This window comes from Manis pentadactyla, chromosome 15 (genome assembly GCF_030020395.1).
Source record: "Manis pentadactyla isolate mManPen7 chromosome 15, mManPen7.hap1, whole genome shotgun sequence".
In the NCBI taxonomy this organism is placed as follows: Eukaryota; Metazoa; Chordata; class Mammalia; order Pholidota; family Manidae; genus Manis; species Manis pentadactyla.
The window spans coordinates 40,740,502-40,764,743 of record NC_080033.1 but is presented as its reverse complement, the minus strand read 5'-3'; the positions used below and the strand labels follow the sequence as shown (position 1 = coordinate 40,764,743).

At 51.5% G+C, this 24,242-nt stretch overlaps 1 protein-coding gene across 1 annotated transcript; it reads right to left on the bottom strand.

Annotated features, from left to right (window-relative positions):
• Positions 1–5,256: 5,256 nt before the first annotated feature.
• LOC118918798 (sodium-dependent noradrenaline transporter-like) lies at positions 5,257–23,023 on the bottom strand. The gene is given in 12 exon segments (XM_057492873.1): positions 5,257–5,389; positions 5,957–6,028; positions 7,464–7,631; positions 8,135–8,235; positions 9,206–9,305; positions 9,762–9,869; positions 11,171–11,303; positions 12,075–12,173; positions 13,343–13,443; positions 15,116–15,265; positions 22,338–22,476; positions 23,004–23,023. Coding segments are annotated over 12 exon segments (1,215 nt in total). The 3' UTR covers positions 5,257–5,365.
• Positions 23,024–24,242: the final 1,219 nt, after the last annotated feature.

Genomic DNA, 24,242 nt, shown 5'->3' with positions numbered 1-24,242 from the left:
CCTTTCCCACAACTGTGGGGCATGTGTCAGGACTTGTCGGGTCCCTACCACCACCTTATTTCCAGAGGGCACCAAGTATAATGAGGGCAGCATGGACTTTGTCCATCAGTGGCCCTTATGACCTTGGGTAGATCATTTCCCAACCCCAGCCCTCAGTTTCCTCATTGAGGAAATTGTTCTTTTTGCTGCCTACCTCCCAGGATCGCTGTCAGGAAAACATGAGATATTTGAGGTAGGAAAGATTCAAATGAAGAGCAATCATAACTTGGGGTGATGGAGCTTTGGAAATAAGCCAGGGTGTCATCTTCATTTAGTTTGGGGTGGAGGACAGAGACTGACACCACGTATCATCAGGAGATGCCTCCACAGGTAATACAGCTGTGAGCCTTAAACATTTGTGAATCTGGTGATTATATGGATTCTCTCAGAAAAGTAGACCCAGACTCATCCATACAAAAACTTGCACTTAATTTCAGAAAGTTCTGAAATTTTTTGAAGCCCACCCATGAACACTAGTTTTAATAAATCCTGGCCCACGGTACAGACAACAAAGTGAAGCCTAGAGAGAAATTACACGATATCAGTGCCTTTTGGGAGGAGATTAAAAGTGAAATTATCTCTCTCCAAAAATCAGACAAGGGCGTGACTAGATTTGGGATGGTTCAAAAGCCCACCAGTTGCCTAAAGTGAGGCTTCTCCTACCACATTTGTTGGCCCAGGGGACAGGGCAGCAGCCAGGGTTGCCCTTTATGCTTCTGGCCAGCCTCCCCCCCTACTCCTCCAGGGCCACTTACTCATTAAATGTCAGCATGCATGAGCGGAGGACTGGAGACACGGCTGCCTTTTGTTTAATTCATTATAATAAACCCTAACTCCAATTCTGGAGTTAAAACAAAATGACCAGAATGAGAGCACCCATTCTGGGATGTCTACACAACCTGACAGTCCACACCACTCACTGCCTTGGGATCCTTAGTGTAAGTGCATTTGCACGTGCTGATGCGGCTGCACAGACCAAAAAAATCCCAGCAGCTCAGAATGGAAGGGACCTTAGATGTTACGCAACCTTCCCCCTCCACCCCCACGTGACACTGAGTCCCCTCTACAGGCTACCCAAGAGACATTGTCTGCCACCTCCTGCATGTCTCCAGTGCTGCGGGGGCTCACACTTCCAGCAACAGCCCATTCTCTGTCTGGGCTAATCGTGTAAACTGTCTTCTTGGACTTCCTAACGCTGGCCTCAGTTCAGCCCTTGGGCCCACAACCAACTCCCTGAAAGCCTTTCCATATTTGAAGACAGACTGAACTGTTATCTGTCAGTGCCTCATTTACACTGGTGTCTGTCTACGTGCTGACTTGCATTAAAAATAATAATGTAAGTTATACCTTTCCCAAACAATGATAGTGCTTAGTACTAAGGTTAATGCAGCCTCCCCAGAAAAATGCACATATGCAACCAATTACGCATTGAATTCTGTCCAATTAGAGGGTCTGACCCCCTGGAAATTCAGCCCTCGAAATGAAAAAGCAAAACTGGATAACTAACTTGGCACCCACTTTCTATTTAAATAAGCATATGTGTCAATCTCAGAGCTGGGGTTACAGATTCAACCCCTCCCAGTCTCCTATTCCATGGGTTATAAAAAGTTATTTGGGTGAAACAGGGGCAACTATGACCAGAAACTCTTCTTTACTAGCTGGAGGCTGATCATAGAAGTCCATTTGCCTGGCACAATTTATAGCACCACCTTCATGAAGAATCTGCTACTAGATACACAGCACAGGAAATAGTCTTTATTACTGTATACACTTATTTTTCCATGAAGAGCACAGCTTTTAAAATAAATCCACACCAGACATAGAAATCTGATTGACACTGGAACAGTCCATGACACAGAGAGGGCACCACTGAACAGTCCTTATTTACACAGAAGTGGAGAAACAGTGGGATGAGTGTGGGCAGCCCAAGAGCAGCTTCACAGTCACTAGTATCTCGGTGACTTCTCTGATTGTAGTAATCACTATGCTGACATCCACAGAGCTGTGGGTCCTGGGACTTAGGGAACCTTTGATTATCTGATCCAACCATGCCTTTACAGACAAAGAACTCTGAGGCTCACAGCAATGGAGCCACTCTCCCAAGAAACCAGCTAGTCCCCTGCAGACCCAGATCTGTGCAACTCTAAATGCTGTGCTGTTTCCACCACACCACCCTCCCTCTCTGTTCTTCTCCACTCCATAGCTTTCAAAGGAAACAAACAAACAAATGAAATGAACTCAGTGGGCTCCTTTACTAAGAAATGACTTCTTTGGCAGGACTGCTTTGGTCTCACATTACTGGGGCTGGGGCACAGATCATCTGGGAGGAGACTGGTCCCCACTTGGAGGAAACCCCGCTGAGGATTAAGGCAGCTTCCAGGACTTTCATTCAGCAGGATATTGGGCAAGAGTTGGCAGCTCCCCTTCCCCTCTGTCTTGCTGGCATCTAGAATGAAGACCAACTAACGGGAGGACATTCAATAAGTAGACACTGAGTAGATGTTAACACAATGGTCTCAAACAGATATTTTACATTTTGTGGAAAATAATAATTCCTTTAAAATCTGGTAAAATATCAAAAGTGTCAATATACAGTACACAGGAGCACCCTGATTCTGGGTAACTCTATCAAACAAAGGCCACAAAAAATAAGTCAAATGTTATTTAGGATAAAGCACGTACTCCCGCGGCATTAAGTGTGCAGGGAAGGTGAACCCAGCAGGCTGGCCGGCACCTCCACGAGAACTTCCAAGGGCTTCTTCTGGGGTCCCTCCACACCCCAGGGCCCCAGCTTGGGGCCACGTTCCCCCAAGCCCAGGCTCAGGGGCCAACTTCCACCTCAAGGCAGCACCACTGTGTTGTTTGGGGTTGGATCAGCGAGCACTACACCTCCGAGTCACCCTTAGGACGGATGTCTGGAGGCAGAAGGGCCGCGTGCAGATGCAAAGAGAAAACCACAGGCTGCCTCTCAGGTGTGTCCCTGTTCTGGGACACAGGCTTTTCTGGCTGTTTGCTCTCATTTCAGCCAGGTAGACTCAGCTTTCCCCACCCTGCTGTTCCCCAGAGCCATCACTGCCACCAAAAGAAAGCAGCTGAATGACTTTCTCTCTGGCAACTAGTTAGATGAGAATAAATTGCATCCTCTCCCCCTTTCCCTTCTTCTGATGCATTGTTCTTTTGCTAAGAAACACCCCTCGGCCACTTGACTAGAATCCTGTTGGATTTTAATGGTGACTCTGGGTGGGGTGAACCATATCAAACACAGAATGTCAAGGTGCTCTGGGCTGAGAGTCAGGGGATCTGACTGGAGGTCCAACTGGATTGCCTCACATCTGAGAAACGTTGAACAAGAGTGACTGCAGTGCTGGGCCTTGCTTGTCTCACCTGGGAAATGGGGACACAGAAGCCGGCCCTGCAGTCCTCACTGGGCAGATGGGAGTGGATAAAAGTGCTTTGTAAGAAAACCTGTAACATTAAGGGGGAATTACCCTTCACGGGAGGATCTCGGGTCCCTTCCGGGGCCATATTCCATCAGGGGTGGATCTCCCACTCCCGTCTCCCAGACCAGTGCCTTCCTGTTCCACCCTGTTGGAGGCTCCCAGGCCCCAGCTTTTACAGGGTCCACAGCAACTGCCACTTGGGCTGTCTCAGACTTTGGGCTGGCCTTTTTCATATTTCCTAGAAGTCTCTTGATTGATCCCCTGTAATCTAAAGAATGTCCTGAGAACCCTGACTCAGAAGGGACATGGGGCCTTCAGAAGGAAAACCATCCCCTTGCCCCAAGCTGGCCTCTACATAATCCTCTTCACAGACTGCATGATTGATTGATCAGGCTCAGTGACACCCTAGTTTCATGCAAAGAGCCTTCTGGATGTGTGTCTCCCAGCACTTCCAGCATTAAATGGAATGGTCCCCTTTTCCTGACCCAAGTTTCTGCAACAGGGGCTCCCACAGTCAGAATAAGAGCCCCATAAGTCCAGATTTCCAAAAAGGGGGGGTGGGGCGTAAGAGACTCAAACCATAAATAGAAACTCCAAATAAATGCCACCAACTTCAACTACAAATCACTTCTCTGAATGAGCTGAAACTAACCATGACTACCACCAGAGGGCACCACTTGCGAGTCTGTATCAGACGTCAACCTGGAAATTCTCTAAAACCACCAGTCTGCGCCAGCAACTCAGAATACTCTCTTCAGCTTGAACGACCAGGTTGCTGTGTGTTTGGTTCCACCCGGCCTTCCAAGGTGCCACGTCCAGTCCATGAAGAGTGACAAAGGGAGTTTTCAGGGCCAACTCCTTCACTTGAATCTGCTGGTCTGTGCTGGGTGGGATTCCCAGGGAAAGGTTTTTGCAAGTGTCCGTGAACGATGAATACACAAACAGCTTCTCAGGCTGCCCTTGGGCACTCACCCGCTCCTGTGAGGACAGCAGAGAATCCCATGGTAGAGACTCACTTCTGGCCTCGCTGAGCTTCTGTCCCCAACCACCCAGAGAGGCCTCAGGACCCACAGCTGGGTTTCTGGGCCCTGTGTGCCTAACAGAACATGCCCTGCATGTGGCCTCCGTGAGCCTGTCTGCACTTCTGCAGACACCGCTCACTGCAGCTCATCGCCATCCTACCCCATGACCTCCACATCCATGACCTATCACCTGACCACCAGCAGCCACACTCCAGCACACACGCAAATCAGACTCCATTGGCTGGAGTGAAAATTAACTCTGAAGGTTTCTGTTCACCATCCCCAAGAGCATCTGCCCTTGGCCTTCATGACAGGGACAAATAAACCCAAACCCCCTGACAGGGCACAGTTCAGATCCCTGTGTGCTGCCTGGAGTGGACAAGAGAGGAAGGATCTATGTCCTCCACACCCGAGCCTCCAACTCAGCCGGCTTTTGTTTGTGTTTAGTTTTACGATGTTTGACATAAAAAAGCAATATCCTCTATCTGATTTGTTGGACTGAGGATTTCTTCTGTGGCCTAAAGTACAAGTAAACGAGGTGGGGAGTTCTGCCCGCGCTGTGGAGCTCAGCCTGGGCCGCTCCCAAGTTGGGTGAGACCTCCCAAAGCAAAAGCAGTTCAACAGAGTCATTTTTCCTGTTCCCTCCTCTCCTCTTCTCCCTCAAGGCTCACCAATCCAAGCTCACAGTCCCCAGGCCAGGTGAACGGAAGGTGAATGAAAACCGGAGCACAGCATTTGTAACTGGGACAAGAGGAAGAAGGGTAGGAAAGAACGCCTCCAGGAGAGGAATCCCAGGACAGCGTCCAGGGTGGTGGTGACTTGACCTGGACATCGGCACAGCAGGGTCCCTCCTGGGGGTCAGGTTCAGAGGGCCAACCAGTGCTGCAGCTGCAGAGAGAGAAAGCAAGGTGTGCCAGGGCCGGGGGGCATGGGTGGAGAGCACCAGGGCCAGCAGGAAGCACAGAGCAGGCAGAACACGTGCCTCTCACTTCAGAGACCCTGGAGAACATGCAGGTTGATTCCTAATTGTCACTTTGGCCCAGAAAGCACCAAAGAGCCCTCCCAAAGTCCGACAGCAAGTTTGAAACAGGGATCTTGGTGGGGCCCTCCCCATCCCCTCTCCCCGAATTCTTTTAAGGGGAAAGGGGTAGGAGGTCAGTGTGTAACTGATATACCTGCGGGTCTTCCTTCAACGTAAGAAATCTTCAGCCTAGTCTGGTGACAGTTCACAGAGGGAAAAAGTGTTTAGGGACTTGGCATCCCAGGACCCAGGAGCAGAGGGGCAGTCAGGGCTGGTAGAAGGCAGCGGACAGGCCCCTCTCCTCTGTCCCAAATACCTAGAGCCACAGCTGTTCTGGGTGGGGTGTGATCCTATCTGAGGCATTCAGCACCCAGCAGGGAGCAGTGAGAACCCAGACCACGGCCCGCACCCGGAACAGCCTAGGCTGCACCTACCTGGAACTGCCTGACATCCCTCTGGGCCACCAGGAGATGCTCACTCTCTGGCGTGATGACATAGGCCAGTCTCTGTGAGAGGGTGGAGAAGGGGCAGAGCCCCAGCTGGGCCCCGGGACACCCTCCCAGTGGCCCAGAGGACGCCCCAGGTAAAGGCTACCTGCCATTTGGCCCTTAAGTCCCACATGGACACTGTGTGAGGTCTGCACAAGATGCTCGCCACCCTTGTTTGTGGAGCTGGTCACTGAGTCACTCACTCAGTGAATGTTCAGTGAGCCCTGTGGTCAGACACTGGACGAGGCCCTTGGGGTCCAGAGTTGAAGGTGACCCAGTGGCTCTGCACCGGGGGGTGCTTACAGTGCAGGGAAGGGGCTAGCATTGAACAGATAAAGACACAGGCCACCAAAACCAGGACTGGAGAAAGTGCTGCAGAGGACAAGCTCGGAGCGCAGATTAGAGGGGACCAGGTCGGGACTCAGGAAGACATTGAGAATCAATCACCGATCCCGAGATGGCAAGATGCCCTCGCCGGTCCCAGAGTGTGAAGAATAAAAAGCTCAAGGCAGGTCCTCGTTCCCACGTCCCGGATGAGCCCACAGAACACGGGTCCTCCCAGCGACCCACAGGCTCCCAGACGTTGGGATTTCAGGGCCAGGAAACATGTACAAGGAACTGGGGGAGGGGCAGACCCAGCCCCGCCTGGGTCCCTCTTCCCTAAGGTTCCATGTGGGCCCCTTACATCCTCACTGTCATCTGTCCCCCAGTTAGAACATGAGCTCCTGGAGAGAATCCAGCCCAGGTCATAGCCTCTCAGTGTCTGTGGAGTGAGGGACGAAAGGAATGCCACCTCAGTCTTGCATAGTAAGGACATGTAGAAAAGATTATCATTATTTATAAATGAAAAGGTATTTTACGAACCCAAGACTAGGAAAGACATGATTTCAGAGTACAGGTTTGCTGAATACTTGTCTATGTATATGTGTATACGATGTGTACAGATGAAGAAGAAAGTGTAGTTTGGAAATCTCTGGTTTAGGCTGATCGGGTGTCAGGTTCAGGAAGGACGCAGGTAAACCAAGATGACAGGGTCACAGTGAGCTCGGATGGGGAGAGTGGGGACATCTGGGGACATGAGACTCCTTAGAAAGGGAAACAGGAGAAGGCCCAATTAAGGCAGTCTAACATCCTTAGAGGACTCAAGGACTGCAGGGCACCCCTTTGCATAACAAACAGTAGGAATGGCAGGAGGAGCATATATGGCATATGACACACAATGTCACAGCAGGTAAAAGGCACTGAACACATCCTTTGTGCCAGGAACTGTGCTAAACACTCCCCTTTTCCTTCAAGGTCCAAATTATTATCCCCAGGTTACAAAGGTGGAAACTGAGGCTCAGGGTGGTAAATGACTTGGACCCCACGGTGGGTCTGCTGTCCGTGCCCTTCTGTCCGCCCTGCTCAGGGCGCCCCCTCCCATCCTGGCCCCTCGCCCCCAGCCAGAGCTCACCTCCCAAATGGAGCCCCGCGTGCTGAGGAACTTGTAGGCGGTGTAGGTGGGCACCAGGGCCATGGAGGAGAGCGCGATGCCCCAGCCCACCCAGTTGGCCCACAGTGGGAAGATGTAGTCATCGTAGGTGAGCGGCTTGAAGCTGATGACGCTGACCACCACCACAAACTGGGGGAACAGGAAGGGAGGCGGGGAAGAGAGACAGGAGACGGAGGGGCAGGGGTACAGGATGGGAGGAGGGAAGGAGGTGGGAAAGAGACAGAAGCAGAGAAAGATCAGAGGGACGTGAGGGGCAGGGAGGGAGGTGGGTCACGGGCAGAGGACAGAGTGAGGAAGGGCAGAAGAGAGAGAGGAGGAAGAATTCAAGAAGCCAATGTCACGAAAAAGAGACAAAGACAATAGGAGCAAGAAAAAGAAGAATGGAAAGGTAACGCTGGAGCTGGGCTGAGTGGTGGCACACACCGTCCCCCTGGGGACCCAGCCCCAGGCTAGAGACCCCACTAGGGGGGAAGGCCACCGTGCTATGACAGGGCTGAGCATCCATGCGTCCTGTCACATGAGCAGGGCTCTGCCTCCCAGAACCTCCTCCCTTAGGAAAAAAATATGCTCACCCACCGCCACCCTGGGCACAGACCTCTTGCCCCAGGGAGCCCCAGCCACACCCCACACACCAGGAGGAAGGCAGGGCTGACAAAATTCCAGCACAGTCTCCAGTACAGGCCCGGCTTGAACCCCATCATCTGCTGGATGTCATTGCTGAACCTGTCCACACCTGCGCACACACAGGGCAGCCCCGTCACGTGGCCCCGCACAGCCCCAGCCACCCCCTGGGCCCTCCCACAGGGCCTGGACTCAGGCGGGGAGCAGGGCAGTGAGACAGGACACTCTGGCCCTTGGCTGGTGAAGAACAAGGGGAAGGTGACACTCAGGGGCAGTATCACCTTTCAGGTGCCACCCCAATTCATTTCTCGGAGGGAAAGCAGGGCTTGGGGCTGGAGGGGACCTGCTCCAGTCTCCACAGCCGGGCGGCCTGAGAGCAAAGCCCTCCTCTCTTTCCTCTGCGCATGCTCCCTTGAAAGTGACCACAGCACCTTCCCTGATTCTCATCTGGCAGAAAAGCCCAATCACACTGCCATCTGCCTGACTAGTAGAAAAGAGTGAGACAGGACTAACTAACACTTTGATGTGACCCCTGCAGAAAAAAATGCACAGTTACAAACACCTTTGACAATTTGTAATGTGTTCTCCTTATTCAGCTCCAGAATAAGGTGGCCAGGGAAATACAAAGCACCAGCTCCATGTGAATTTCACATAGAACATGAAAATCACATTATTTTAACTACAACTCATGCGATATTTGGAGCATACTTATACTAAAACAATTATTCATTATGTATCTGAAATTCAGGTTTAAAAGAGCACCTTGTGTTATATTTGCTAAATCTGGCAGCCCTACCCTAGGCTGAATTACGTGGCTTGGAGATGAGCAGCTTCCTCGGATTTCCCCTTTCAAAGCTGACGCCGGAGGCCTCTGGGGGCCTCTGCAGCCTCCTGTTAACAGGCCTGCGTGCAAGGATGAGCTGAGGGCTGGGAGAGCTGTTCCTGATAAGTGACCTGCTCGTTCTGGAATCAGCCAGGGGCTGTCCTGGAAATGGGAAGGCCCTTTGCGTCTCCAGGGGCAGAGGGTCCCGGAGCAGCAGGGGCCCTGAGGCTTTCCCACCCACTCAGGGCCCAGCACGTACCATAAAACCAGGACACTCCAATGGCTTCCATGAGCACAGCAAAAAGAATGGAGGTCCCCGCGGCAAATGTGTCCAGCAGGGTCAGCACGTATATCCCACCCTGGGGCATGGAGGGAGAAAGCCTGAGGCCACCTTGGCTAGAAATGGCCACTGACTGTTATGTGTATGCCAACTGTCCCACTTGCTTAGAACCCAGTTTCAGAATGTGGGTGACAGGCCTGTGGTGCTATTGTGCTGATGTCACATGTTCGCATCCTTACAAAGGCCTTTTGGAGTCCCTGGGTCTGAGGGTGGGTACTGTAGCCAGTCAAAGGCCAGGTGGGTTTCAAAAAGATTTCTGCCTCTCAAGCCAATAAGCAGCTAGTAGGGTTGCCTGGAGCTCTTCGGGCTCAGAGGTAGAAGATAACAATGGGATGTAACCCCAGGGGATCCCAACCGGGTTGAGGATGCCGGCTCCCCATGGCTCCCCCTGAGCTCACCCCATCTGGGAATGTCTGACTGGGTGGAAATGCAGCCGCACAAGTTCTGAGTGACCCAGAGCCCAGCCCCGCCTCACCTTGGTTATGCAAAATAGGGCCAGAAGGAAAGTTCCAAAGGTAACTCCAAAGGTGAAGAGCTTCCTGTGTCGCTTCAGGACCTGGAAGTCGTCGGCCAGGCCTCCCATCTGGAGGGAACCAGGCAGAGTGGGGAGCAGAAGTGAGAGGCTCCCTGCACCTCGGTCTCAGGCCCCAGGCCACCTGGGGCCGCCTGCAGCTGGGGACTCAGGCACCCTGCCAGCTGCCTCGCCTCTCTAGAGAAATCGGCCGGTTCTGCCTTCTCCATCCTCATCCCACCTCTGCCAGCTTTTCAGCCAGAATAGAACTCGGAAACTATGTGGGAAAGGTGAAGAGTTAACTCCTATCTTCTCCTAATCCCAGGCACCTGACCCTCTCAATCAGCCCGAGTGGGCACTGGGAGCCAAGGGGGGAAAGAGGGGGCAAAAACACGCATGTAATATATCTGCATGTTAATAAGGGCTTCTGGAAACATCTACCAAAGGAGAGCTTCCGGTGATTGCAGTATAGGTAGTAGTTTCTGACAAGGATTTTCGGCTGCCTCTGTAATTGTCAATCAAGTAGTAACTTCAAACTCCAGACTCTCAGTCTGAAAGGGTCTCTTATCCCATAGCTATGGACAAATCTATTCTTTATGAGGCCCTCGCTATGGCCTCATGAGTAACAATTACATGCTTACATCAGTGACATCCCAAGACTGGGATGGCAGACAAGGAGTATGCATGCCACCATTCTCTACCTCATGCAGGTCTCCTCTACCCTTGGCAGACACTATTTATTAATTAAAAGCAATATTCCCTCCTGTGTGCTGGGAAGCAGCCTCAGAATCCTCGACACACTGCTTCTAGCAGATCTACCAACTGAAAGGAAAAGGCAGTAAAAGGAAGCCTATTTGCTAGCCCTACCCTAAGATTTCTTGCAAATTTCCAGGCACAATATACAAAAGGTAGACATAGATATAATAAGACATCAGTAAACTGCATCTTACATATGCATAAACTAAAAGGTCCTAAGATGAATGAGGCTTAATGTGTTTTTGCTGGTTGTTGTTGATGAAATATGGTGAGAAGAATGCTTGGTTAGAGAACAAGAGTTCCATCGGTACCCTCTCTGAATTCAGTGTCCCTGTCCTCAAGAGGGGCCTGCTGTGCCGGCTTATCTGAGGTCCTCTCTGATGTGCAGTTCCATGATGCCAACAAGCTTTCTACTGGTTCTTGGCTTTGGCCTAAGTCTTGCCTTTTTGAGGGAGGACTCACTTCCATGTTTGTATTTAAACAGGGCCTCTGGAACCAACTACCAACCAGAGGCTTGAATGGTGGGAACTTTAGGCTGGGTAGCTGGGGTGGGTGGGGGGAGGCTCAGGCCCAGTGGTGTGTGTGGGGTGGGGTGTATCCTGGGCAGGCTTACTCACTGAGCTGTCAATTCCTAGAGCCAGGAGCATGATGAAGAACACAATAGCCCAGAATGTGGATCCCGACAGGGTGGAAATGGCTTCTGGGTACAGGATGAAGACTAGGCCAGCTCCTGCAAGAAACACCAAGGACCTCACCAATGGCTGGGACTGTCTGAGCTGGAGATGGCAGCATTCTGAGGCCCAGTCAGCCCTAGCCCAGGCCCATGACAGTTGGTCAGCCATGTGCGGCAGAGCAAACCAAGGGTCTAAAGATGCAGCGAGCTCCAGCTTGCAGTTCACTGCACAGCACGGAGGCTGATTCAGAGCCAGGTCAGAGGGCCGTGCCTTGCCTGGAGAGCTACAGCTACATGCATTGGATCCTACCTCCTGCACACCGTGAGGATCCTCTTACTCTCAAAAGTCTGTTGTCCTCAGAGTCCATTTGAGCTCCTCCCCGGGTCTCAGCTTCTTTGTGGATTATGGGGAGCAGTGGGGAAGGACACAGTTTCCACAGTCAGACTGGTCAGAGCTTGAATCTGGCACTATTGCTCAGTAGCTGGGGGACCTGGGACAACTTACACAGCCTGAGTCTCAGCTTTCTCCTCTTTAAAATGGGCCCATTCACACTTGCCACATGGAGCTGTCAGAACCAATGAAGCTATGTCAGGTGCTCAGCATGGGGGCTCGTCTAGGGAGCTCCGAAATCAGCCCTACCTGGCCTGACTCAGAGGAAGCTTCTGTTACACACGCAGGGTCCAGGACTGCCTGGAGCTCCTGGTCATAGCCTCAAAGGAAGCCTATCACATGGGCAGCTTGGGAAGCTCCATGTCCAGCAGCCTCAGTCCTGAGGCCATGGGGAAGCTGCACAGCCATGAATGCAGGGCGGTTTCTCAGCCTCCTCCTCTTGCATCTGCCCACCCACCTTCAGTGGCAATGGGCCATGTAGCCGAGGATGGAGAAGATGGCGAACCCCGAGATGAAGCTGGTGACACGGTTGATGGTGCTGGTGAGCAGGGCATCCCTGGGGGAAGACACACTGTTAGTTCAAGTCGCCTGGCTCTCCCCAACCTGCTCATGGACGGCTGTGCCGTCTATGAAGTCTCGGCTGCAATGCCATCCCCCATTCAGTTTTCCTGTGCCAGGGACCCCAGCGCCCCACCATCACCTGGAAAGTCCCTGCAGGTGCAGGAAATAAGTAACAGCTTCTGGATGAAACATTCGGAGACCACAGTCTGGTATTAAATTCTTACTGGGGAATCCTGTCCCCAGCCTCCTTTTCAACAAGCTCAGCAACTTCTCAGTGTCTCTCACCTTCTCACAAAGGCATTTAAGAGCTTTGCTAACATAACCAACCCTGCTTCCAGACTTACTTCATATGCGTTCCTGGCACACTTTATACAAACCAAACCAGGCAACTTGCTGGTCCACAAACTCAATGCCCTCCCTGGCTTTGCTCATGCCATTCCCCCTATGCCTGCTGTCCCCTCCCCGTCTCCCATCCCGGTCCCAACTGTCCTCTGAGGCTCACCTCCACACTCTTGCTGGTTGCCCCAGCAGAGGGCCGATCACCCCATTTCCTGGGCCTTCCTACAGCCTGCCCCGCCGGTATGCATTCAGCCTGCTCTCTTGTACCAGAGGGGCGGTGATTCTGTCTTGAGCCTCTGATCGAGTGATGGAGGCAGGCCCAATCTGTGCCCATGCCTGAAGCCCTCACAGCACTGGGCCCGCAGGGGGCAGCATTAAGTGCCTACTGAACTGAGCTAGAGCTTGGTCTTCTGTCTCTGCTGCCCTGCAGCCTTACCTCTGACTCTGCCAGGCCCTCACCCCTCATGGACCAGCCGTAGTAGTCCACTGCCTGCCTGGGCATCAGATGGACTGTCAGGCAGTACTGTCTTTTCTGAAAGCCACATAGTGCCCCTCTGTCCCAGCTACCCAACCCCAGGATCTCCCAGTGCTTTACATCCTTGGAAGAGGTGTTCTGATTTGTGTTCATCAGGACCCCGTAGGCCATGTCAGAGTTCATAGAACACCCACTCTGGAGGTCACAGAGGTCCACCCTGCCTCATCTCACAGAAGAAAGTCAAGAGGAAAAGTTGACTTGCCCCAGACCACAGCCCTCTCTCTCTCATTTCCTAGGAGTGTTGATCCCTAGGATTTAAAACCTTCCCAGAGCCCTGAAAAGGATCTTACCTGTAGCAGTTGTCAAATTTGTGGTAACTGGCAAATGCAATCAAGACTCCAAATCCAGCCCCCAAGGAAAAAAAAATCTGAGTTGCAGCATCAATCCATACCTGAAATGGGCAAACAGAGGCCATCACCTTCTGCTTCCTACAGAGCAGGACTACCTGCCTCCCTGCCCCAGAGGGCTGGGAAGCCCCAGGGATGCTCTGAGCCTTGGGAAATGAGTTCTGAGCCAGAGATGGGCAGCCATGCAACTCCTCCACCCCAAAAGCCTGTTCAAAATCACCATGGAGAGAGACTGGGGTCTGTCTAGTGTCTCCTGGTCTTCAGTAGCCACGAGGGAGCCCACCTGGGACTCACTGAGTCAATTTGATGTCCTGATTTCCCAAGGAAATTAATAAACTTACAGTAGCAGGTTAGAGTGTGCATGAGGTGAGGGCAAAGGGCTACAACCATGTTAGGAATCACGGAGATAACTCATCAGAAAGGGATCATGGTGTCTAGCACCTTCTGCCAGCTCACAGCCAGTGGTGACTCCTCAGGGGCCAACGGGGTTTACTTATTCCAGTTTTTGGGTGATGAAAACACATGGCTGAAAGCTGGTGATATGAGCCCCTCTCTACCCTCTCTGCCTTGTGGCCTAGCCCTGGTCAATTTCACCTCACTAATCTCAGTTTCTTCATCTCTGTAGCAGGGGGCAACTATTCCCAGCCCACCCAGACTAAGAGCTGCAAATCAGGTTTGTGAGATTTCTCCATCTCCCCAATCCCATTATTCTGGGCTCCCCCTACTTTGAAAGCAGAGTGTATGGCAACAGAAGCAATCTGATGGAGGAAGATACATGTGCTCCTGAGACAGTATTCAGGCTCCGTTTCTACTTGTCAGGATTCAGGATATCTAAACAGCTGCAGAGCAGATAGAACTTGTTTCACGAGGCTGATTGCTTTACAAACTTGTTTTTACAAGGCTGGTGCGAGTCTTATGCTCTCTGACAGTTTTCTTTCTGACAGTTACTAAGGAAATAGGTTTTTCTCTTGGTTACTGGGCTAAAGCCCCATGGTCTGGTGAGGTGTCACAGCTATGGGAGCTGCCTCCTGAGAGGCATCCCTCTTCGTCCTCTGTCTCTGCTGCCTGCCAGGAATACTGTGGGGTCAGACGAGCGTGAGGAAGCCTTTGGGAATTGTGAGGGAGATCTTAACTGAGATGGGCCCGGGGGAGGAGGCTGGGTTTCATCTCAGCCGTGATTTGAAGATGCTCAGGGGATGGGGCACCCCCAAGATTGTCTCGGCTCCCATCTGCACCCCACTGCTTTGGAATCCACTCCGAATTAACCCACTGTCATCACAATCTGTGTCTCTGGGCAGGACAGCTGCAGGAGCCTGTGGGGGGACAGTCAGCAGGGTCCAGACCTCTGTGGGTCTGATGCTGCTCCTTATGGTGAGATCAGAGGATGGTAGCAATGCCAGAGGTGGAGACTTGAGAGTGGAAAGAGGGCTGAGGTGGCTGGGGTGGGTGAGGGAACCATGTCACAGGGTAGATGTCAGGACCAGGACAGGGTACTGCTCTCCTTGAAAAGAGGGGTCTGCAACGGGCTTGTGAAGACCAGCAGGTGCGATCAAAGGGATGTTGGTCAGATAGAGAAGCTGCAGCCCGGGGAGGGATGGTTCCATCCCAGGCTACGCCACAAGCTCGAGGCAAGGCTGGGACCAGACTGCCTGTTGCTGCTGGCGTGGAGAACCCTCCTCAACCCTGGCCCACAGGGGGTGGTCGCTGGGCACTGACCGTGGCCTCTTTCAGGCGGTAGAAGTCGATGTGCAGGTAGGCGTTGATGCCGTTGGAGGCGCCGGGCAGTGTGACGCCGTGGACCAGGAGCACAAACAGCACGAGGTAAGGCAGCGTGGCCGTGATCCACACAACGTGGCAGTGGACAAGCTAGCCGTGAGAGCCCGGCTCTGCCACTGGCCTGGTGGGGCTGCGGGGGCACAGGCCCTTTCCCAGGAGCCAGGCACACCCTCCCTTCACCTAACCTCATGCAGTACACATGCCAAAAGCCCCATCTCCAGGCCCTGGTGCTCCAAGGCAGAGAACAGATGCTGGCCGCACCCAGAGCAGCTCAGAGTCCAGGGGCGAAAGTGCACCTGGGAACAGCGGTGCCACCGAAGCTGAGGGCTGAGAGGACTCGACTAGCTTCCCTCAGCTCCCAGTGCCACAACCGCCACAAGCTGCCTCTACTGACCCTCCCAGTCGCCCCCGTGGAACTAAGCACAACCTCCTTGTGCCCCCTCCCCTCCCTCCTCTCTCTCCTTCACCTTCGCTCAGGCAAACTCTCCTAAGCTCACTGTCCACTGAGGCAGGTGGCTGGGCAGAAAGCAATCTCTGGCCGCCTTTACCTTGGGATGGATGTAGGACAACTAACTGTCTTGTCCAGGAACCCATCAGGGAAAAGTTCATCCCCAGACTAGAAAAAGTCACCCGCAGCCCCCACCACACCCCTGCTCCTTGCCTCAAGTGGAGGAACCGAGAAGAAAGGGGGGCCGGGAGAAGGTTGTGTGGGCTTCCCTGAATGTCAGGATACTCTGGGGGAAGTTCTACATAAAAACGTCAAAGTTCAGGTCCCATTCTTGGAGTTTCTGACTTAATTGGTCTGGGGTGGGGCGTGCACTTCAGTGTGTTTAAACCCCCCCAGGTGATGTCAATGAGCGGTCAAGGCTAAAGGCCATTGCTATAGGCAGAGGCTGCTACAGGCGGCTGTGCAGAAAGAAGGCTCAGCAGAGTCTGTTCAGGGCCAAGGTGGCCAGACTCAGGGGAGACTCAGCTGAAACATAAGAGGACATGTGACCTAAAGACCAAACGGTCCCTCCCCCGCAAAGTGCTGGCATTACACAGCCTCTAGAATCTTCACATATCTCCAGGGAGAAAATGGAAGCCCTGAAACATGATGGAGGGTAAAGTTCTTTGCTAGCCTAGAAAGATATGGGCTCAAGACAAAAATGGAGATATATGACATAAAATCATGTTTTCCACACCTGTACTGAAGGACTGAGATTTATCCTCCTTTTCTGTCTTTCCCACTAGGCCAGGAGCTCCTTAGAAGCAAAATCTCAATATTTCTCAAGCTTGTATCCCCAGAAGATGGCACATATGAATGCTTAAAAACTGACTGTTGGATGGATGGACGAATGAATATGGATGTTGTATCGGTGAATGATTGGACAGATGGATGGACGGTTGGGTGGCTGGATACAGAGTTGGGTAGCTAATGGGTAGGTGGATGGTTAGGTGAGGAAATAGTTGAGTGGACAGATAGGTAGACGGATGAGTGGATCAGCGATAAATCCAAGGGTGTGTGGGTGACTAAGTCAAAGAATGAATGAAAGAATGAGCAAGTGAATAAACGAGCACATGAGTCCAACAGTAGTTAAATTCATCAATAGTTGGTCATGTCTTCTGAGGGAATCAGAATAGGAATCAGGCTCCCCTCTTTCCTGTTATCCAGGTGTTCCTCCAGTTTCCTCCATCGTTACACTGTCTCATTTGGAGGGGCTTCTAGATATATGCTTTAGGCTTCTGTTTTCTTTCAGGGGTCCAGGAACGAGGACGACAAATTGCCAAAAACAAATGCAGAGGAAAATATGCCTTGGAAAGTGAAGCCACTACATCCGAGTGGCCTCATATTAATCCTGGATTTATTCTCCCAAAGTGGGAGAAATGGGTCTAACTCCCTGGTGACAGGCACAAGGAGGAGCCCTCACATGAGCTTCTGTTGGGTTCTAACTGATGTTCCCCTTCAACTCACACCAACAGCTGCAGACCCATTGCCTAGCCAGCAGGCCGGAAGAGACCAGATTTCACCCATCAAAAGACAACATCCTCAGGTCTGACTCCAAGGAATCTCCCATGGGGCTGGCTGGCAGCCCTCATTAGTCATATCTGAGGCTCCAGCATGGATTCAATTTCCCCAAGGACATGACTAAGTTGACCTTGACTGCAGTCAAGTATCACGAAAGGGGAACTTATCTTGTCCATGTACATGTGTTTCAAGCTAAACCATCTGAGTCTGGCTCAAAATTGATGGCAGAAGTGAGCTGAGCTGCTAAAATCTTGTGCAGAAAGGGAGGCTCCTGGATCCTTGGCCAACAGCTAGGTCATGCTAATATGTGCCCAGCAGGTATGTGGGGCAAAGAGAAGGGACAATTGGATTCTGTCATCTCCACCCCAGTCTTCTCTGATCAAAATGTCAAATTGCAGTGCACCTCTGGCCACAAGAAGCCAGACTTGGTCTGTCTTTGAGCACAAGATGAAAAGAGCCATGAGCAGCCCATTGTTTCGGCAAGCGTCCTCTGTGTTCAAGAAAGCACGGCTTTCCAGCACCAAAATCCAACTTCTGGTCTGTTTGTGTTTCTATCCATAAAGGTTACAATTTGTGTGGTTCTTGGGTGCCAAACTCAAACCTATGGTTGATAATCACAATGAGGAAGATCTGGGCTCCATTAAAGGAAGAACTTTCTAATGAATTGAGCTCTCTGAAGAGAGAATGAGCTTCCCAGGGAGGTGGTGAGGACTCTGTCACTGAAGGTGTGCAAATCTTGCTCAGGATCCAGGCACTAGGCAAAGGATTTCCTGGAGCAAGGTGAGGCCCAGGGACCAGCACCCTCTGCATCACTAGGAGCTTGTCAGAAACGCAAATTCTCACCCCACCCCCACAGAATCAGACTCTCAAGGTGGCACCCAGGAATCTGAGTTTTAACAAGCTATGTTATTCTTATGTGCACAAAGGTTGAGAAGCATTGTTTGAGGTCACCTGGAGGGATAAATGTTCATGCTTATTGCTGCAAAACTGCATCGATTTAGCCTGTAATGGTTAGGCTTCATGATCCTTTGAAATGGGTTTAAGGGAAATTTGCCCTAACAATGAAGACACATGAAGATTTATGGGGTGAGGGTTATGCACTAATGTTACTTCAGAAAACACTGAGCTGTAAATATTTTAGTACTCATTGCTTGTATGCAAATGATGCTGTGCATTATAACAGGGTCCCCAACGAGTCACTAAAGCAAGTCAAGACCACCCTGTATTGACACATTAGTGGGAAGATTTGGCTAGAATTGTGACTTGAACTCCAAAGTAACAGAATGACTTTTTATTTAGATATTCTAGAACTCAGGTTTTCTCCTAATTGGTCTGGCTTTCTCTCTCCTCAGCTAGACCACCTGTGCCAGAATTGGTGAGGTGTTCTGTCTTTTTCCATCCCCCAAGGAGCCCACAGGCTGGCAGGGAAGTGGGCAGAGGATGGAGGCTGCCCCTGGCCAATTCTGTTGTCTTGTTTTCTCCAGGCATAGGGGAGTCTGGGGTTTCTGAAAGTTTAGCCCGGCATGTAAACAGAGCACATGGGACGCTGGGCCTGCCCCTCTACCCAGTGGGAAGTCAGCAGAACCCATGGAGGTGGGGGCAGAGCACTGGAAGGGCTGCTGACAAAGGGGACAGACGAGGATCATGTCCATCTGCCGGCCCTGCACTGGGGCCCTCCCCTCTTGCCCACCCTCCATCAGGGTGGGAGGCAAGTGCGGCCACTGATTGCTCTTACTTTGCGGGTGAGGACACTGGAGCTTAGGGGGTGTTATAATCTCAGGTCACCTGGTAGGAAATGTTTGGTCCCCAGCCCAGGTGGTCTGACCGCAAGACCATGTCCTATCACTTGCTCTCCTGTATATTTGAGACCCAGGTTCAATTTCTAGCCAGGCTAGACTGCTGTGAAGCCCTGTCCCTCTCCAGACCTCAGCCTCCTCATGTGAACAGGAAGGTGGGAGTAGATGCCTCTCTTCCATTCCAACTTGTAGGGTCTCAGTTACTGGACTTGTAGTTGCTAGGGCCAGCTCAGCCAGCAGTGCATGAGATGGGGAGGCAGGCCAGACTCAGGGTGGCAGGCGGCGGTGTGCACATACTCGCCCGCCTCCCTGGGGGCCAACTAACTCTTGACTCAAACCTCAATCCACTGCTCGGAGGTAGTCAGTGGGCCAAGGTCCACAGAGCGTGTGGTCTTGGGTAATCCCTTTTCCTGATTCAGACCGTACTCCATCCTCCACATCCTGGCTGCTGGCTGTGGAATCACACATCTTCCCAAGTGCAGAGCCATCACTTGCCAAGACCGGAAGTGTGAACATTTGCAGTTCATTTCAGGTCGGCTCTGTGGCTGCAGGAGCCTGCTAAGAGAAGTTCCATGTCCTGTGCCAGATGAAGTCTGGGAAAAAGTAAGCAATGCTTTTGGCTTTCTCATGAGCCAGTTTATAAAACCAATTAAAGACAGGGCACAGGAATGTCCTGATGGAAGTTCCTTATTCTAGAAAGCCCTTCCCATGGGCTGCCAGGGGCCCTTGCCTGCTCATCTGCAGGAACATTGGGAGACTGACGCACAATGTGGGCTGTGGCTTCCGTGGATGTATTTCCACCTAGGTGGGGAGCTTCCTAGGGCAGCAGTCCTGCTCTGCCCCTCATTACACTCTTCAGGGGAGGGGTGAACCCACCATGCTCAGCTCAGCTTCTCTTTTTAGTGTCAGTCTCCTCCCAAGTCATGCTCTTTGCTCCTCCCAAGTGCTGATCTAGGTGGGGCAAGCTGTAGCCCGTCAGTGATGGCTGCAAGGAACTTAACCTTGGGATGCATTTTAGAAGCCTGTGGCGGCCCCATACCCAGGCCAGGAGCAGCAGTAAGCCTCGCTCATCTACAGTTCTGCAGCCTGCAGAGGCAGGAGAGCCCTGCTCCTGAGGACGAGGAAGGGTGCAGGGAGGCTGGCCAGGCTGGCCTGGACCTTCTGCACCTCTGTGGCTTTGTTCAGGCAGTTCTTTCCGCCAAAAATCTCTTTCCTCTGTCCCATACCTACCCGTGCCTGTCCTTAGAGACCTAGCCAAATGTCACCTTCTCTGTGTTCTTTGCAGACCCGTCTCAGTTGGAAGAGCTTCTTCCTTCCATTAACACAGCATCTCACACTTTTTTTACCGCGACAGCTCATGGTAAGGAAAACCTTATATATTGAGACAAAATGCACACAGATGTATGAATTGCCATAACTGAAACACCAACTTGTGGCAACCCCTGCACTGGTTTCATGACTGGTGAAAAGCCCACAGTTTGTATTTCAATTAAAGTGCAACTTGATGTGAAATGACCTCCAAGGTAACGTTAAGGAACAAAGGAAGACATGTAATAGTGTGCATAGTTTGTGGCCATGAGCGTTTAAAGGGGAACACACATATATCTCTGGATGGAGACTGGAGGAACGAGTGACACTGGCGGGCTACAATGGTCCTTCATACATGTAATATTATAAACAACTGAAGATGGGATCTGTCTTATTTTTTTCTGGCATCACCAGTGCTAGCACAAAGCCTGGCACAGTGTCTGGAAGTGTGCAGTAAGGTGAACTGAATTAAAAAGAACAACTTAAGTTCTCCAAGTTTATTCACTCACCCGCCCTTTCTCCTTTCTTCCTACCTCCCCTCCTTTCCTGAGTTACCCTTCAATCAATATTTACTGAAGACCTACTATGTGCCAGTGCCAGCATGGTAGAGGCCTTAGCCTGGTTTTGCTCTATCCCAGAACTCCTTCCAGCCCTGGACTGCATTTTATTTGGGTTCTTCCTGGGCACAGACACTGTCTCCAACTTGCTGATAGGAAGTTCCATTTTAAGCTTTCTTGACAGATTCCATCCCCACTAACTGCTGGTGCCCCCTCACAAGCTTTGCTTTCAATAGTGTGACCAAGGGCTCTGGAGTCCCTGAGAGAACCCTGATACAGCCCACTTTCCAAAGTCAGCTGCCTAACGAAGCTTCTCGCAAAATCACAAATCTGCCTGATTACAGATTACTGCCTGTGACCCCCAACAAACACACATCTGCACGTAGTCCCACCCGCACTCACTCTGGGCTTTATCACAGGACTTATCTTGGCTGCTGGGATAATGGCAATCAGGACACGAGCAGTGACTAGAAGAGCTATTTTCACTTTGGGGCTTGTCTGCTTGGAACATGCTTGTGGCAGTCAGCCACCATGCCGTGAGAAGCCCAGGACACATGGAGAGGCTGCACAGAAACCACCCGAGGTGTTCTGCTGTACAGCTCTGGCTGAGCCCCCAGCCTGGGCCCGCTGCCATCCTTGAGTGTGCGCCATCTTGGATGTCCCAGCCCAGTCAAGCCCCCAGGACTGTAACCCCAGTGGTATCAGATGGAGCAGAAGAACTGCCCAGCTGATCCGTCAACCCACAGGATCATCAGAGATAATAAGATACTTGCTATTCTACATCACTGCATCTTGGGGTGCTTAGTTGCACAGAAATAGCTAACCAAAACATGGAAAGAACATTTCCCAGCTACAGCCTCTTTAATACAGTCAAGCTTCACATGGACCCCATAGGGTCCAAATGAGATTACTGTTCTCGAGATGTTCTTCGGCCTCAGGATCAACATGGGCCACGGCCTGAGGACATCCCACCCTGAGGGGCTGACTACCGGGGCCGTGCCACCTAGGTGAGAAAGGCCCTTGCAGGCACTCGGCACTGTCCAGAGGAAGCACAAAGCCCCAACTAGATAGCTTCTGGAGCATTCTCTTTTACTCAAAGGTTCAAAGGGGGGAATGACTGATTTTCATAGTGAAGCAAGTGGTTATTTATCAAGATTTGTCATTTATCACACATGTCAATAGGTTGTTTCTGCCTTTTCCCCAAGGATATCTTGGGATATCCCATTCCCTGGTCTCTGCTCTGCGGCAGTTTTGACAGAAAAGTGTGAGGAGCCCTGATCCTCCTGCAACCCCTCACCCTACTGCTGGGGAGCCTAGGGGAGAGAAGGGAACTGTCCAAGCTCTCCCAGGAAACAGGGGTGGAGCTGGGGTTCAAACCCGGGCTCTCTTGTACTTATAGGTCCATTTTTTTTCACCAACCACCTGGTTATAACTAGAAAAAAAATTTCTTTTTGAGGCCAACCTCCTAACTGAAAGAGAAACAAAAGTATTACCTTTCCCAATGTCTTCACTCCTTTCCAGAGGCTAAAAAACAGGATGATGACGACGACCATCAGACAGAGTAAGAGCTGCCACTGGGGCAGGCCGACGTCATGGATCCCGCTGCTCTCATGCAGGTGCAGGACGCCACGCCTGCCGGGGGGGAGGGAGGGGCCGGGGAAGACAGGGAAGTCAGGGGCGACGACCGAGGCCAGTCCCTGGAAGTGACATGGCTGGAGGTGGGCCCCGGGCTGCCCTGGCCACCACCCTGCAGTTTTGGGGCCTGCTTTGCACAGTCATGGCCTGTGCCCAGGACTGCCCTGCCCTGGGCCAGCAAGTCATCTGGGGAGACTTCCCGGTTGAGGCTGCTTTTGGTCAGTCACCAAAATTTCAACATAACAAAAATCTCTTGAGTGCCGTGGATGAGGATGAGGCGGTAGGATGACCGTCTCTGGGTCCACTGCTAAGCTCAGGCCGGCCAGGTAGCCTCTTAGCTCCTAGTGGGTTGTTGCATCAGGAACAAATGCTCACAGTCTCTCTTGCTCAGCCCAACAATTCATCTTCTATAAACAGTAGGACCCAGAACCAGCACAGGGGAAGCTGAGAAGGACAGAGGGTCAGTCTCCCACACACTCTCACTTCCTTTAGCAAACCCTTCCGGGCTATGGTGGACACCTCACCCTTTGTCCAGCCCTTTCATGCTGCCAGGGCCATTTCCCCTCGTAGATATTTCCCTTCCCCAGGTCTCATTCTGCAGGTTTACCTGGTCTCCATTCAGAATGTGGCTCATTAATAAATTTATTCCAGTATTTAAGGCAAATATCATCCTGCCCTGGAGTAGGGCTCCAATCCAAAAGAAGGACGTGCTGTTGGATACCTTACACACCTACGACGGGTAAACTGGGGGATAGCTGACTGTCTCTCCACCTGTCTGTGTCCCTATCTCTCTCCCCCTCCTTCCTATCCTCCTTCTCCTCTCTACCCACACCCTCCCCCTAGAAGAGAAACATGAGGTAAAAGAATGTGATTTTGAGGTCCATAAACAAGAACAGGGTTTGCAACCTGTACATAGGAATTGCTTGGAGATCTTTCAAAATCTTACTGATAACTGGGCCCCACTCTCAACCAATTACATTAGAACCCTTGGGGAATGGGCCTCAGTGCCAATATCTTTTCAATTCCCTCGGTGATTCTTCTGGATGGCCAAAGCTGAGACCTGCTGAACTAGAGGCCCACCCAAATTACAGGTTTTCTTTAGAGCAAACTTGAGCCTTCCAGAAATCTGTCTTTACTTTCCTGGCAAAATAAAATTGGCTTTCTGAGCCTAAGGGAAAAAAGGCTCAGAAAGGCTCATTAAAAGTAGGCTTGAAATATCCCAGAAGCCTGGGTGTCAGATGAGCCCACAGAGTCAGAGGCAGATGGCTTCCCTCTCTGGGAGCAGAGCATATAATGCTGGAAGATGCTAGACTTGCCAGGAAAACAGGTACCCTCAGTCTGGAAACTTGGTCAGCTTTCCCCTGGACAAGGGTGTACATTTCCTGGGCAATCAAGGACTGGAGGCCACCCTTGATGCTAGGTATAGTTCATTCATTCATTCATTCATTTACCCATTCAAAATGAACATCTATTATTAGTAAGAACATGAAGGAAAAGAGAAGGATGTGGCACAGAAGTTATCCAGGCTCTAGGGTCAGATGCAAACTCATTCTGTACCGTGCTGTGAGCCAGGCAGCACGCTGGGGGCTGGTGACATGGCCACAGACAAGCAGGTGATGGCTCCAGCCACATGGCGCTCCTGGCAGAGGGGACAATAGCTAGTCAATACATTCCCCACCTTGAGCCTTTTTCCTTTTCAGTAAGATGGCTCTCAAAGATAAATTACAGAATGTGAAGATAGTGCCTGGAACCCAGGAAATGCT